Raw genomic sequence first — 17,390 nt, 5'->3', positions numbered from 1 at the left:
TCATACTTCTTGTCACTCTTTCAAGACTTGTGATGTGTGATCACTATCAGCCAATAGTTGTTTGCCTCTGCTTTATTGCCTTCTTTATGGAGTAATATGTTTATTTATGATGTGTGTCTATGTATGTATTAACACGTTGTACTGAACGGGGTGAGAATAGCTTGAGCTACCTCATCCCTTTGTGTGTATTTTACCTCAATAAACTTATTTCAATTTCAATTTCTTTATGGAGTGGTACTATCTCTGCTGCTTTTAGTAAGTCAGGGATAACGCCAGTATCTAGGCTTTGTCTCCAAAGAATGTGAAGGGCCTGCGTCAGTGTTTTTTTTCAGTTCTTGATGAATATAGAGTTCCAAAGAATTGGGGGCCTGCCCCAGAATGCATAGGCATACAGTCAATGGCTACTTTAAAATCAAGTGGATTTAAGTGTGTGAATTGAAATTGAAATGTTTATTGAGGTATAAATCCACACAAAGGGATGAGGTAACTCAAGTTATTCTCACCCACTTCAGAACAACGTGTTCATATATAGACACACATCACAAACAACATATTACTGAACATTCTCAGTGATAAACATACACATTTCTTCCTTTACACATGCGGCACGTTACCAGACGTACATACAAATACTTTTATGACTAGAGACACAGACAATTTGCAATAGACATTCAGACAATTCAACAAAATTGACAATGACAGGTTGGATAATAAGGACCTTCCAAACAAGGGATGCCATACCAATGATGATACTTTTTATGACACTAGTGCTCTGTACGGTGGAATATTGTTGCACTCTAACAGCCCCATTCAGAGCCGGAGAGGTTGCTGACCCAGAGAGCGTGTAATGATGCTTTACCGCTAGAATCCACTCTAAGTCATCTTAATTATTGGGACCGATTAAAAGTTCTAAATCTGTATTTCTTGAGCGCAGGCGAGAGAGATACATTATAATCTACACGTGGAACATATTAGTGAGAATTATCAGGGGAAATCGCCAAGCTATATAGTGCTTGGAAGAGGTCAGGATAAGGATTTGGGATGGGACGGGGGGGGGGGGGGGGGGAGTAATGGTGCCCAACCACTTGGACGGTCGGGGAGTGAACGCCAACCTGCAGGAAGCGAACCAGTCGCTCTACCGTCCAGCACAAGTGGTTGGGCTAGGAAGATATTAGAGGGACTGGTTCCAACAAATCTGATGACAGAAATAACATCACAGGAGACCAGAAGGCATGGCAGGATGTGCAGGATACCCCCGTTGAAGAGCAGAGGTGCAACAGGTACTCTTGAGGGAGAATTATCTTATTAGAATAAGGGCCCAAGACGTTTCAACACTCTCCCGCTACACGTAAGGAGTATAACTTAAATTCCTCTCAGTGCTCAACAGAGACTTCAACAAACACCTCCAAAGAATATCTGATCAACCAGGCTGTGATTCATACGTCAGGCTGCGAATAGCCGCGTCCAACAGCCTGGTTGACCAGACGACCAACCGGGAGGTCGGAGACCGGGCTGTGGGGCTGTTGATCCCCGGAAGCTGCACAAGGTAGCTACAAGGTAGGTAAGTTACAGTCCTGGTGCAAAATTCTTCTCTCTCCTGAATATCATCAATCTTTCCATTGTGACACATCCAGGCTATCTGTTCAGGAACAGTCCTTATCTTGAGGTTATCTTGAGATGATTTCGGGGCTTTTAGTATCCCCGCGGCCCGGTCCTTGACCAGGCCTCCACCCCCAGGAAGCAGCCCGTGACAGCTGACTAACACCCAGGTACCTATTTTACTGCTAGGTAACAGGGGCATAGGGTGAAAGAAACTCTGCCCATTGTTTCTCGCCGGCGCCTAGGATCGAACCCAGGGCCACAGGATCACAAGTCCAGCGTGCTGTCCGCTCGGCCGACCGGCTCTCCAATCAACGGGCAATCAAGAATATAATGGGTGAGGGTGTGAGACCTGAACATACCACACAGTTTAGGGGCTTGGGTAACATCAGATACATGATTTACCTGGAGCATACCTGCAGAGAGTTTCGAGAGTTGTTCTACTCCCCCGAGCCCGGCCTGGCCTCCTCCTCACATTCATGAACAATTCGTTCGGGTTATCAATCTTCAGTGTGTTTAAGCCTCACAGAAAACGGAATCGTACTGTTGCCTCAGTATTTCGCGCTTTTCTTTCTGGTCATCTGTGAAAGTTCCATCTCCCTCGCGCCGGGGCCCGATGTTAAATGTAGTTTTTGTTCTAGATTCTACAAAAGGAGACAAAGTATTTCGGATTCCTCTCTATTTCGATAATAGCCCTTTGCGCTCGCGCGCTCTCTCGCGCTCTCGCTCTCTTGCTCTCTCTCTCTCTCTCTCTCTCTCTCTCTCTCTCTCTCTCTCTCTCTCTCTCTCGCTCGCTCTCGCTCTCTCTCTCTCTCTCTCTCTCTCTCTCTCTCCCTCTCTCTCTCGCTCTCTCTCTCTCTCGCTCTCTCTCTCTCTCGCTCTCTCTCGCTCTCTCTCTCTCGCTCTCTCTCTCGCTCTCTCTCTCTCTCGCTCTCTCTCTCTCTCTCTCTCTCTCGCTCTCTCTCTCTCTCTCTCTCGCTCGCTCTCTCTCTCGCTCACTCTCTCTCTCGCGCTCGCTCTGTCTCTCTCTCTCCCTCACTCTCTCTCTCTCTCTCTCTCTCTCTCTCTCTCCCTCACTCTCTCTCTCTCTCTCTCTCTTGCGCTCTCTCACTCTGCTTCTCCTGGATTTAATGTTATTATTGTAGCTTTAGTTCAATCGTTACTATTCTCTACATAGCGTTCTTTCTTGTTCTTAAGACAGGGCGCGGCCTTCAAGTTCCGCGGCTGGTTTTCTTCGCCTGTAGAGGGATTGTCGTTCTCGTTCCACTCTGCTTCTCTTACGCTCTTTGTCTCCCTTAGGTCTGCGGCTTGAGCACAGTGCCAGTGCCACCCAACTTATTTTCTCCAGGCACTGGTTTAGCTTTGCATTTTCTAGGTGTTCTTCCAAGCTTATATCTGTGAGGTCTTGGTTTATTTGTCCCCAGTTCATCGGTGCATAGAAAGGTGCAATGTGCATGGTGCATAGATGCAAGGGGCGTGGTGCATAGATGCAAGGGACATGGTACACAGATGCAAGGGGCGTGGTGCATAGATGCAAGGGACATGGTACACAGATGCAAGGGGCGTGGTGCATAGATGCAAGGGACATGGTGCATAGATGCAAGGGGCATGGTACATAGATATAAGGGACGTGGTACACAGATGCAAGGGGCGTGGTACACAGATGCAAGGGGCGTGGTGCATAGATGCAAGGGACATGGTGCATAGATGCAAGGGGCATGGTACATAGATAGAAGGGACGTGGTACACAGATGCAAGGGGCGTGGTACACAGATGCAAGGGGCGTGGTACACAGATGCAAGGGGCATGGTGCATAGATGCAAGGGACATGGTGCATAGATGCAAGGGGCATGGTACATAGATGCAAGGGACATGGTACACAGATGCAAGGGGCGTGGTGCATAGATGCAAGGGACATGGTACATAGATGCAAGGGACATGGTACACAGATGCAAGGGGCGTGGTGCATAGATGCAAGGGACATGGTGCATAGATGCAAGGGACGTGGTACACAGATGCAAGGGGCGTGGTACACAGATGCAAGGGGCGTGGTACATAGATGCAAGGGACATGGTACATAGATGCAAGGGACATGGTACATAGATGCAAGGGACATGGTACACAGATGCAAGGGGCGTGGTGCATAGATGCAAGGGACATGGTGCATAGATGCAAGGGACATGGTACATAGATGCAAGGGGCATGGTACATAGATGCAAGGGACATGGTGCACAGATGCAAGGGACATGGTACATAGATGCAAGGGGCATGGTACATAGATACAAGAGACATGGTACATAGATACAAGAGACATGGTACATAGATGCAAGGGGCATGGTACATAGATGCAAGGGACATGGTACATATAAAGATGCAAGGTACATGGTAAGCTAAGTTAGGCTATATGACACCTGTGCCATGCAGCCTTTCTCTGTAGAGAAAGGCGCAGAGAGTGTAGAGTGGTGCAGAGAAAGGTGCATGGCACACAGAGGCGTGCACAGTGTGTGGTACACAGAAGGATGCGAGGCGCGTGAGGACTGTAAGTGCAATACGGGCTAAACAAGATGATAGCGTTAAGAGGAGAGCGAGCCACAGGGGTGGACACAGGCGGAGGACGGTAGCAGCCGTGTGTAGGGATGAGGAGGAGGCGGCGGCGGCACGAGCCCTGAAGCATGTCTACACCTCCACCGACACACACGCACGCAAGTGGAGGTGTAAGGGGGGGAGGGTTGGTTTACCAGTGTGTGGAAGAAGCTCATCATTTCGACTTACTTTAAGTTGAGGATACGCCTGAGTGAGATGAGGGGCTGCTCTGTCTGATCCACGCCATTTCTACGGGAGAGGAAGTATACTATACATACAGGGGTAGAACACCAATCACAGCTACAACCAAACATACTTACAGTCTTCCAGACTCTGACAACTTACCTACGCTTCCTCCACCTGGCTTGTTATTGATATACTTGGCTGTAATCACCCCTGACAGTGTGCCTAACCTGAGGATAATCCCGGCCTGGGGTAGGTGTCGCGGTCCATACAACACGGGTGAAGCACTCAACAAATCCACAAGGGGCCGTGATGAGGGTTCGAACCTACGTCCGGGATGATCCCAGTTGTGACTTGAAGCACTCACTGCATCTTAAGGAATAATTCAGTGTGCACAGGTAGCCTGCTTGACCTGCTTGAAGGTCCTATGAATACTTCACTCCTGTGAAGTATTAACAGGTTTCACTGTTCCAAACCTTGTTGAACTGTGGAATATAGTTGAGAGTAAAGTCCTCAGTGTGGCCTCGGGTGGTAGGCCTATGTCACAGTGATGCCCTTGTGTCAATAGAAAAGATTCAAGAACACCGCTCATAACTAATTTTAAAAAATCATTCGAGCTGAGTGTTTCTCACCTTTTACCGAGCTCTTGATACTGGTAATGGCTCAAAAGGGCCACCACTTACGGGCTATTCATGCCCGTGCCACCTTTTGGGTGGCTTAATCTTCATCAATCAATCTTTTACCGAGATATTTGGAATCCTGTGTTTGTGGTTTAGTTGGCGAGTGAGTGTGTGTGTGTGTGTGTGTGTGTGTGTGTGTGTGTGTGTGTGTGTGTGTGTGTGTGTGTGTGTGTGTGTGTGTGTGTGTGTGTGGATTGTGTGTGTGTGTGTGTGTGTGGATTGTGTGTGTGTGTGTGGATTGTGTGTGTGTGTGTGGATTGTGTGTGTGTGTGTGTGTGTGTGTGTGTGTGTGTGTGTGTGTGTGTGTGTGTGTGTGTATATATATGTGTGTGTATATATATATATATATATATATATATATATATATATATATATATATATATATATATATATATATATATATATATATATATATATATATATATGGATATATATATATATATATATATATATATATATATATATATATATGTCGTACCTAGTAGCCAGAACGCAATTCTCAGCCTACTATGCAAGGCCCGATTTGCCTAATAAGCCAAGTTTTCCTGAATTAATATATTTTCTCAATTGTTTTTCTTATAAAATGATAAAGGTACCCACTTCATTACGTATGAGGTCAATTTTTTTTTATTGGTGGTAAAATTAACGTAGATATATGACAGAACCTAACCAACCCTACCTAACCTAACCTAACCTATCTTTATAGGTTAGGTTAGGTTAGGTAGCCGAAAAAGTTAGGTTAGGTTAGGTAGGTTAGGTAGTCGAAAAACAATTAATTCATGAAAACTTGGCTTATTAGGCAAATTGAGCCTTGCATAATAGGCTGAGAAGTGCGTTCTGGCTACTAGGTACGACATATATATATATATATACATATATATATATATATATGTATGTATGTATGTCTGTATGCAACAGTTAAGAGCAGTGACTCCATCTTACCTTCTTACCTCATATTTAAGTAACCAAGGTTCAGTATTGGTACCAGTGCACTCTCCCTAACCACGGACACGAGTCAACAAGCACTTATCCAACTACTTACGAAACATGTACATCTTTCCTTACATTCATTAAACAGGTTACGAGCTCCGAAGAACTCGTAAACTGTTTACACAAAATAACCGAGGTTGTGAGGATTGAAAGCTCATAAACTGTTAAACAAATGAAAACGTTGCTGCCGTGATTACGGAAGGATGTACAGGTTTCGTAAGTGGACACGTAAATGATGAATCCGGGTTGGTACTCCCCGGAGCCCGGCCTGAGGCCAGGCTCCACGGAAGAAAGTATATTAAGTATAGGAATTATAGGAATAGGAAGTATAAGTATAGGAACTCTCTCAACACCTCTTGGAGCCACTAGCACGCATAGCGTTTCGGGTAAGTCCTTAATGCTAATATCCCCCCGGAATAAAACCCGCTAAATCATTTAACAACCACCAGGCACCCATTTTACTGTTGGGTAAACAGAGGCAACAGTTAACGATTGACGCCCAGTAAATCCTCCCCGGGCCAGGACACGAACCCAGGCCAAAGCACTCGCGAAACGCCAGACGAGTGTCTCACGACTTCGCCACGGGGACTCCTAAGAGGGAGTGGGAAATTCTGTCATATGCCGCTTGAAGAGTCATCCCACCGTCCCGTCCCGTCCCCCCACCCCCCTTAAAGGACATGAGTGGGTACATCTACCTCAGAGCCGGACGCTTTACCATTTGACCCCCCCCCCCCCACTACCTTACCTTGAAGTTACCTTGAGGGTGATTCCGGGGCTCAGGGACCCCGCGGCCCGGTCGTCGACCAGGCCTCGTTGCTGGACTGGTCAACCAGGCTACAACCACAACACAAACACACTTTCTGCATATGTGACACATTGGCCTTAAACCGATAACTAGTAAAGGTAACTAGAATACTAATCCTTATTGTTACAAACAACGATGGACTGATTACGGACAATGATTACAAATGCATGTTACGCAGATCACAACTTGAGGCACTGTAGCACTAGAAATATTATTATATATATATATATATATATATATATATATATATATATATATATATATATATATATATATATATATATATATATATTAATGAAAACTCACACCCCTGATAGCCGAGGCTACCACTTCCTTTTGACGGCCGTGATGGTCAAGTGGATTAAGGCCCCCTGTAGTTACCAGTTGCGTTGCTCCTGGGAGTATGGGTTCGAGTCACTTCTGGGGTGAGTTTTCATTCGCATATAGTCCTGGGGACCATTCAGGCTTGTTCGCATATATATATATATATATATATATATATATATATATATATATATATATATATATATATATATATATATATATATATGTCGTACCTAATAGCCAGAACGCACTTCTCGGCCTACTATGCAAGGCCCGATTTGCCTAATAAGCCAAGTTTTCCTGAAATAATATATTTTCTCTAATTTTTTTCTTATGAAATAATAAAGCTACCCATTTCATTATGTATGAGGTCAATTTTTTTTTATTGGAGTTAAAATTAACGTAGATATATGACCGAACCTAACCAACCCAACCTAACCTAACCTAACCTACCTCTATAGGTTAGGTTAGGTTAGGTAGCCGAAAAAGTTAGGTTAGGTTAGGTTAGGTAGGTTAGGTAGTCGAAAAACAATTAATTCATGAAAACTTGGCTTATTAGGCAAATCGGGCCTTGCATAGTAGGCCGAGAAGTGAGTTCTGGCTACTAGGTACGACATATATATATATATATATATATATATATATATATATATATATATATATATATATATATATATATATATATATATATATATATATATATATGTCGTACCTAATAGCCAGAACGCACTTCTCAGCCTACTATTCAAGGCCCGATTTGCCTAATAAGCCAAGTTTTCATGAATTAATGTTTTTTCGTCTACCTAACCTACCTAACCTAACCTAGCTTTTTTTGGCTACCTAACCTAACCTTACCTATAAATATAGGTAAGGTTAGGTAGGGTTGGTTAGGTTCGGTCATATATCTACGTTAATTTTAACTCCAATAAAAAAAAATTGACCTCATACATAGAGAAAAGGGTTGCTTTATCATTTCATAAGAAAAAAATTATAGTAAATCTATTAATTCAGGAAAACTTGGCTTATTAGGCAAATCGGGCCATGAATAGTAGGCTGAGAAGTGAGTTCTGGCTACTAGGTACGACATATATATATATATATATATATATATATATATATATATATATATATATATATATATATATATATATATATATATATATATATATATGAAATACACCACAACAACAAATGGGACAAGAACACCGTTGCCTGTATAGACAAAGGAAACAATAGCGGAACATCTCCAACTCTCCATTCTATCCCACTAACGACCAGGAAGGCTGGCCAGAGACACAGTAATGATCGAGCTGAAGTGCAACAACTTCAGGGGAGGCAGAGAGAGCAAAAGGCCTTATGTGGAACAGAGAGGAATCCGAAATCATTTTTCTATGCAAAAACAAGAACAAAAACTACATCCAACATTTGGCCTTGCTCAAGTGATGGAACTTTCACAGATGACAACAAAGGAATGAGTGAAGTACTGAAGCTTCAGTACGATTTATGTTTTCAATGAACCCCTGGCCACATTGAGGCCCAGTGATCCAAAGACATTCTTCATGAATGTGACGCCAACATGGAACCACATATCAGATGTCACCCTAACCCCACTAGACCTCGAAGTAGCCATAGGCAGCATGCTCATGGACTCTGTACCTGGCCCACACTCCTGGAATTCTATATCCATCAAGAAGTGCAAAACACCGCTATCACAGGCCCTGAACAACTTTTGGAGACGGAGCCTAGATACTGGTGTCATCTCTGACAAACTTAAAACAACGGAGATCGCGTCACTTAACAAATGAGGTAGTAAAGCACATTAAAAAATTATAGACCCATAGTAGCTATCACTTTTCAAGTCGCTAGTGCTCTCTAGTGGAGTACTGCTGCACAATCACAGCCCCTTTCAAAGCTGGAGAAATTGCTGACCTGGAGAGCGTGCAGAGATCCGTTATTGCTAGAATCACTTAGTAAAATATCTAAACTATTGGGACCGACTAAATTGTCTAAATCTGTATTCTCTTGAGCGCAGGCGGGAGAGATACATAATAGTTTACACGAGGAAAGGAGTAGAGGGGCTGGTCCCAAACCTGCACGCAGAAATAACACCACATGAGACCAGGAGGCATGGCAGGATGTGCAGAATACCCCCGTTGAAGAGCAGAGGTGCAACAGGTACTCTGAGAGAGAACTCTATCAACACCAGAGGCCCGAGACTGTTCAACACGCTTCCACTACACATAAGGGGCATAACTGGCCGACCCTTCGCAGTGCTCAACACCTCGATAAGCACCTCCAAAGGATGCCTGATCAATCAGGCTGTGATTCATACGTCAGGCTGCTAGCAGCCGCGTCCATCAGCCTGGTTGACCAGTCCAGCAACCAGGAGACCTGGTCGACGACCGGGCCGCAGGGACGCTAAGCTCCGAAAACACTTCAAGGTAACCTCAAGTTAAGGTAGGCTGCGAGCGACGAATAGCCTGGTTGATCAGTCCAGCTACCAGGAGGTCAATTAAATTAAATTAATGTAATTATGCGTGTGATGAGATGTAGTAGCGGGCATAACAGGTGTAGGAGCCTCGTCCACCACACCACCACCACCACAATAACCGGTTCTGGTTCATAAACTGGGCCGGGAGTCATCACACATTTACGCAACCACTTACGAAACCTGTACATCTTTCTTCCATCATGGCAGCTTTAGTTCATGAGCTCCGAAGCACTACGGGGGTTGTTTTCTACCAATAACCTTGGACTGTATTGTGTCCGGAGCCTAAACAGTTGAATAAGTGTAAACACAGCCGCCATGAGTGTTGAAAGATGCACAGGTTCCGTAACTGAATGCATAAATGGTTGATGACAGGTGGCCGCAAGCCCCGCCAGACGGGGGACGAGACAGGAGGAAGACGACCCCCGTCTCTTAACACAAGCAGGCCAGAGTAGTGGTACTGAGCCCAAGTCTCCGGCCGCTCATCCACTTCTCCACACTATATAAACCTTCTACCAGATCCACTTATTATTTTGTATAAAGAGATATTCATATATTGTAGACTGATGCAAGTATTATACTCCCAAATGAACACTGACTTTATCCTTTATAAGGTTATCTATCTGGCGGAGCTTCAACTCTGGCAAGAGGTCATGTGGAAGGGGCAAGAGGTCATGTGGAAGGGGCAAGAGGTCATGTAGAAGGGGCAAGAGGTCATGTGGAAAGGGGGGCAACAGGTCGCGTGGAATGGTATACCATGTAATGATTCCGAGAATCAACGTTCACGTGGCCCGGTCTCTGACCAGGCCTCCTGGTTGGTGGACTGGTCAACCAGGCTGTTGGACGCGGCTGCTCGCTTAAGGTTAACGGGAAAGACAGGCGACAGATGGAACGCGGTGATGAAGGAGAGTAGTAATTTGGTTGCCTGAAGATACCATGTTGCAGAGGGTTCGCCCTCTGCAATGTAGTATCTGCAGGCAACCAAATTAGAAGGGTTAAATATCCCAAAAGGAATCCACAGGGAAATAGCAGTTCGGTTATATAGACTACGTCTAGGTTACAGATGCAACTGGGAGATTGGTGAACCCCGACAGAGGGAGTGCATCTTCTGCTAAACAATCACAGAAAAGCCACTACTTCACTATCTCCTGGAATGCCAAGCAACCAACGACCTTAGAAGAGCTTTAAGAGTCCCTGAATCTTGCAGTGGCCACCCTGAAGCCATCAACACTGCTACTCTCCTGGTCAAAAAAAGGTGTCCAGCAGTTGGACACCCTCATAAAGACTGTCAAGCAGTAGCCTCCCCCGCGATAGCAGCTTGACGATTAAATGCGACCTCAGAACACTGAAAAGATTTACTGAACAAATTTTTTTACCACTTACGGGGTATTCATGCCCGTGCCACCTCTTGGGTGGCTTAATCTTTATCAATCAATCAATCGGGGGACGAAACTCCCTCACCACACGCATTATATCTTCATCTTTCCGTAAGGCGGGAAGACACGTAAGAGAAGGGAGTAATGACGCGGGATCTTACATATAATCAACACAATATATGGCAGGTGTCACACACGCAAGACAAGACAACCTTGCAAGCAAGAGGTTACAAGCCAAGACTGACGCCTTTCAAGGCGCTAACCTCTCTCTCTGGGATTGATTGTGTTTATTGATTACGCTCTTCCTAAGACCACTCTCTCTCACTCACTCTGGCACTGTAAAGATGATAGAAAAGCTGGGAACCTATGGGAGGGCGTGTGTGACGTCATGGCGGGCACGTGGCGGGGCCGGCGGGGCACGTTGGGGGGGGGGGGGGCTAGTGGGTAACTGGCCGACCTCTGGCTGTATTCAAGAGACAACTTTACCTGTCACCTGCCACGTTACCTGTGGCAGGTGGCTGCAGGTGACGGATCTCCCAATCCTGAGCACTCCAGGTGCAAACTCTATGAGCAGGAACTACGGCATGATCTCCCACACTACATCACCGAATGCCCAGTTATTAGACCATTCAGACCAGTTGACATGAGGTACCTGGAGCGTTGCAATTACTTTATTCACTCTCGTGTTCTTGAAGATATCCTCATATTGCACCCAAAACATGCCAGTGCAGGCTACTGAACATATGGCTCTGTATGACTAACCATCCTGCGAGATGGGGACTTTTAGTACCACTGCTACCTTATTCACTTTTGTGTTGATGATATCCTCATAAAGCACTCGGAGTCTGTCAGTGCAGACTACTGATCAGATGCCTCTATGACTAACCATCCTGTGTGATGGGGATTTTTATAGTATCACGTAGCTAGCTTTTTGACACATTGTACTCCCCATATAGTCTAAGCTAGCTGTACAAATGCACATGTATCTAAATGTGTTAATAAAAAAAAGAGAAAACTTGATAAACACCTCTAACGGATACCTTATTAATCAGGCTGTGATTCATACGTCAGGCTGCGAGCTCCCGCAACCAACAGCCTGGTTGACCAGTGCAGGAACGTGGTCGACGACCGGGCCGCGGAGACGATGAGCTCCGAAATCATCGCAAAGTAAGGTTGTGAACAATGTTACGAGAACTCTGTGGCAGTAGTTACTTAACACATAACGTTCCAGGTAACATGAAACGAGCAGAGGAAAGTTCAATATAATGTTACTTGCATGTTTTGGGAGAACACGGTGAAGGTGACAACCACTCGGGTGAAGGTGACAACCACTCGGGTGAAGGTGACAACCACAGCCTCGTGACACACACCGACACAACCATATACACCACCAACTCACCTGAAATAAAACACAATACATTAATTGACCGTGTTACATACGAACACAAACTATTTAAATATTATTTAACACAAAATAATACTATTTAAATCACTGATGCTGTCCCGTCTAGAGTATTGCTCGGTACTACACTACAACGTTCAGAGCGGGAGAGATCTCTGAAATAGAGTACAGAGAACATACACGCCAAGCATAGACACAACACACCACTTAAAACTACTGGGTCCGTCTCAAAGCTCAAGATGTACTCTCTGGAAAAAGAGACGAGAGAGGGGTATCAAATAATATATACATGGAAGATACAGGAGGACCAGGACCCAAACTGGCACAGTAGAAAGACAAAAAATTGGAGCGAAATATACGGAAGGAAATGCAGAATAGGCCCCGTGGGGAGTAGAGGTGCCATAGGCACAATCAGAGAAGACTGACTGAACGTCAGGGAGTCATCAGACAACAGGCGAATGAGAAATTTAGAAACCGAGATGAATTGCGGAGAATTAAAGGACGACGGACAAATTCCAGGAATTGGCAGACAAATGGCATTGTGTGTTTAACCCCCAACAAGTGTAAGGTAATTAAGATAGAAAAGGAGCGAGAGGAAGCCAGAAGGAATCTACACCATAGGGAGAAAACAATTACTGGGTCCCGTAAGTACAGTTGGTTTCGTTCTAGACTAACAATTAAGAATTCCGGGTTCGAATCCCAGGCTGGACAGAAATGGTTCAGCGCGTTTCCTATCACCCAATGTTTCTGTCCACCTAGCAGTAAATATGTACAGAGGAGTTGGTGACCACCTTGATTTGATTGATGTCGCCGGAAGTGGCTAGTTTACTGTGCACCCTATACTCATACTGTGAGCAGTAGCGCGGAGAGAGATTACACAGGGCATAACTGTTCTGTTATGCCCTGTTCTGTTCTGAATCATCGTGCATTTTGTTCAATACATAAGGGGCATAACTGGCCTCCCCCCCCCTCCCCCACAGTGTTCAAGAGAAAACTTGATAAGCACCTCCAAAGGATACCTGATCAACCAGGCTGTGATTCATACCTCAGGCTGCGCGCAGCCGCGTCCAACAGCCTGGTTGACCAGTCTAGCAACCAGGAGGCCTGGTCGGAGACCGGACCGCAGGAACGCTAAGTCCCGGAATCACCGCAATGAAGTGCACAAAAGATCTTTATCAGACTCACCGGAGATTATTACATTAACAATTACAACAATCGTGCACACCTTAGAACTATAATGTCAACTACCATGTTGTGGGGGCTGCATCCTGGGGTCAATAATGGTCAGTAATTCGACCCTGCGGGGGGACCTCGATATAAGCCTAACATACACAGTATGTATATACTGGCTGCCTGTCCCCCGACACAATGAACTATTAATTACTGGAATCGTTGAGAGAGAAAAATTTGGGAGTAGATATAATTCCATCACTAACACCAGAGGCAAAAACACAACCCTGGAAACACAAACCGAAAATGTCTATTTTCTGCTTGTTACAACTTGTAATAAAGTTGTTACAACTTGTAATAAAGTTGTTATAACTTGGCTTAACGTGTTTATGACGTATTAGAACGTTGTTACAACTTGCAATATTGGTTGTTATAACTGGTTAGGTGTTAAAACGTGTTCGAACGTTGTACCTACGTCGAAGTTTCGGTGTGTGTTTGGCGTGAAATCACAACACAAGCGTCATATTGGAAGCTGGCAAACATTAGAAGGGAATGTACAAACGTCAATGCGGACTCTTTCAAGACCATCTATACAGCCTATTTAAAACCAGTTCTACAATCCGCATCTCTTGAAACACAAAACTAAGCTTGAAAAAGTGCCGAGATTTACAACAGAACTAATACCTGAGTTACTAGTAACATGCTGCGAGGACAGGAACTCGCACCTCGGGAGGACATGTTCAATACTTAAAAGATATTAAAGGGAGAAGACAAGGTGGACAACGACAGTACCATACCCATTACACGTTAACGTTCAAGAGAAAGCACTATGACAACACAGCACATGGCACACATTACCAGCAAACAGGTAATGAAAACCTCACTCCTCCTTCCTCCTCCCCTCCTCTTCTCCCCTCCCTCCTCTTCTCCCCTCCCTCCCTCTCTCGTTCCATCTAATCTTTTCACCTGCTTGATTGGGTTCTGGGAGTTCTTCTGCTCCCCAAGCTCTGATTTGTGAGAGTTTGGTCCACCAGGCTGTTGCTTGGAGCGGCCCGCAGGCCCATATATCCACCACAGCCCGGTTGATCCGGCACTCATTGGAGAAAATTCTCTAATTTCTCTTGAAGATGTCCACGGTTGTTTCGGCAATATTTCTTTTGCTCGCTGGGAGGATGTTGAAGAACTGTGGACCTCTGATATTTATACAGTGTTCTCTGATTGTGCCTATGGCACCTCTGCTCTTCACTGTTTCTATTCTGCATTTTATTCTATATCGTTCACCAGAATGTTGTTATTTTACTGTGTAGATTTGGGACCTGGCCCTCTAGTATTTTCCACGTGTATATTATTTGATCTCTCTCTCGTCTCCTTTCTGTTGAGTACATTTGGAGAGCTTAGAAACGATTCCATTAATTTAGGTGCTTTATCGCGTCTATGTATGCCGTATATGTTCCCTGTATTCCCTCTATTTCAGCAATCTCTCCTGCTCTGAAAGGGAAGTGAATACTGAGCAGTACTCAAGGCGGATCAGCACAAGTGATTTGAATAATATAACCATTGTGATGGGATCCCTGGATTTGAAAGTTCTCGTAATCAATCCTATCATTTTTGTCTGACACAATATTTGTTTTTTTTATGCTCCCTAAACGTTAGGTCGTCAGACATCATTATTCCCAAATACTTTACATGCGGCTTTCCTACTATGGGCAGATTTGATTGTTTTTTACCCTGTATTATGTTTAAGGTCCTCATTTTTACCAGACCTGAGTACCTGGAATTTATTACGGTTAAACATCATGTTATTTCTGCTGTCCAGACGAAAACTTAATATCTGCTCGTAGTTTTTCAATGTCTTCAGCAGAGGTAATTTTCATGCTGATTTTTGTGTCATCTGCAAAGAATGACTCTAAGCTGTGACTTATATTTTTGTCTATATCTGATATGAAAATAAGGAAAAGCAGTGGTGCAAGGACTGTACCCTGAGGTACAAAGGTTTTTACTGCGCTTGAATTCGATTTTATTTGGTTGACTGTTACTCTCTGTGTTCTGTTCGACAGAAAACTGAGTATCCAGCGTCTTTAATTTGTATGTTTCTAATAATTGCATTACCATGAAATGTGCTTCAGCCTACAGTTTAGACTTATTGTCTTGTGTATGACCCTCTGTCCTGTGTGACAGTGAATACCAGCATTATCCTCACTTTAGTAAGACTTAATTGAAATCCTCAGATTAGATCAAACTGTAATTAATTTTGTCAATAAAGATGTTAATAATAAAATCCAGCGTCTCACTTTACCAGTTATTCCCATTAACCTCAGTTTGTGGGCTATCACTCCATGGTCACATTTATCGAATGCCTTTGTATTCCGTGTATACTTGACTTGACTTGACTTTGGCTTGACTATACTTGACCTTGGCGCCAACACTTCTTGACCCCGTCTTTCCCAGCCCCCCCCCCTCCCGGCAGTGACAACTGAACTGCCGTCAACCTCCCCCCCCCCCCCCGTACCGCACCGCTCCCGGGCTGTGAGAGTGGTCTCCATCATCTACAACCTGCTGTGACCTCCCTTGTGGATAACTTGTGTAGCTTCCGGGGATCAATGGCCCCGCGGCCCGGTCTCCCGGGCGACCTCGCAACCTAGACGATAGCATTAAAACAAAACATTTGTGGCTAACGAGATCATTAGCGAATTTACAAAACAGAGTTAACCAACAGTCCTGTCAGGTCTGTTATCTCGACAGTTATCGTCAGGTAGTTGCCCAGGATCAATGTCCCCCGCGGCCCAGTCTCTGGCCAGAGTCCAGACCTTGCGGTTGAGGGGGTCTGGTCACCCAAGCTGATAGGCGCTGCTGCTGCTGCTGCACGCAGTCTGACGCATGAATCGCTGCCCGGTTGATCAAATCACTATTGTCTACAGCTGGATCTCTCTCTCAGCTGCCCGGGGGGAACCTAATGGTATCCTGCCGTGGTGTGGGCAAGGCAGGTGGCGGTGTGGGCAAGGCAGGTGGCGGTGTGGGCAAGGCAGGTGGTGTCCACTGGAGGAACACCACCACCTCACACCTCAACCACTACCATTAATACTATTTATTGGAGGTGTGTTTACCTGGAGTATACGTGGGCTACCTGGAGTATACGTGGGCTACCTGGAGTATACATGGGCTACCTGGAGTATACGTGGGCTACCTGGAGTATACGTAGGCTACCTGGAGTATACATGGGCTACCTGGAGTATACATGGGCTACCTGGAGTATATGTGGGCTACCTGGAGTATACGTGGGCTACCTGGAGTATACGTGGGCTACCTGGAGTATGCGTGGGCTACCTGGAGTATGCGTGGGCTACCTGGAGTATGCGTGGGCTACCTGGAGTATACGTGGGCTACCTGGAGTATACCTGGGCTACCTGGAGTATACCTGGGCTACCTGGAGTATACCTGGGCTACCTGGAGTATACCTGGGCTACCTGGAGTATACCTGGGCTACCTGGAGTATACCTGGGCTACCTGGAGTATACCTGGGCTACCTGGAGTATACCTGGGCTACCTGGAGTATACCTGGGCTACCTGGAGTATACCTGGGCTACCTGGAGTATACCTGGGCTACCTGGAGTATACCTGGGCTACCTGGAGTATACCTGGGCTACCTGGAGTATACCTGGGGTATACCTGGAGTATATACGACATATGAGATTAAGAAACAAGTAGAGTATTGTGAAGACTAATAATAACAAACAGCAGCTCCCCAATGACTGTAATATCTCCATTGCCCAATCAATTATGTATTAGCGAT

The 17,390-nt window shown here is 45.1% G+C and overlaps 1 protein-coding gene across 3 annotated transcripts in view; it reads right to left on the bottom strand.

Annotated features, from left to right (window-relative positions):
* LOC123768319 (RNA polymerase II elongation factor ELL) overlaps positions 1-17,390 on the bottom strand; it is a 270,210-nt gene that overhangs the window by 163,163 nt on the left and 89,657 nt on the right. The window contains exon 2 of one of the 3 annotated variants that reach the window (XM_045758810.2): positions 4,372-4,431. The exons of the other annotated variants lie outside the window; for them this stretch is intronic. Within the exon in view, the coding sequence (XP_045614766.2) occupies positions 4,372-4,431 (60 nt within the window). The remainder of the gene's footprint in view (positions 1-4,371; positions 4,432-17,390) is intronic. 3 annotated transcript variants of the gene reach the window in all.

This window comes from Procambarus clarkii, chromosome 1 (assembly GCF_040958095.1).
Source record: "Procambarus clarkii isolate CNS0578487 chromosome 1, FALCON_Pclarkii_2.0, whole genome shotgun sequence".
NCBI classification, from domain to species: domain Eukaryota; kingdom Metazoa; phylum Arthropoda; class Malacostraca; order Decapoda; family Cambaridae; genus Procambarus; species Procambarus clarkii.
Note: the sequence above shows the minus strand (reverse complement) of the source record. Positions and strands in the feature narration are given on the sequence as shown.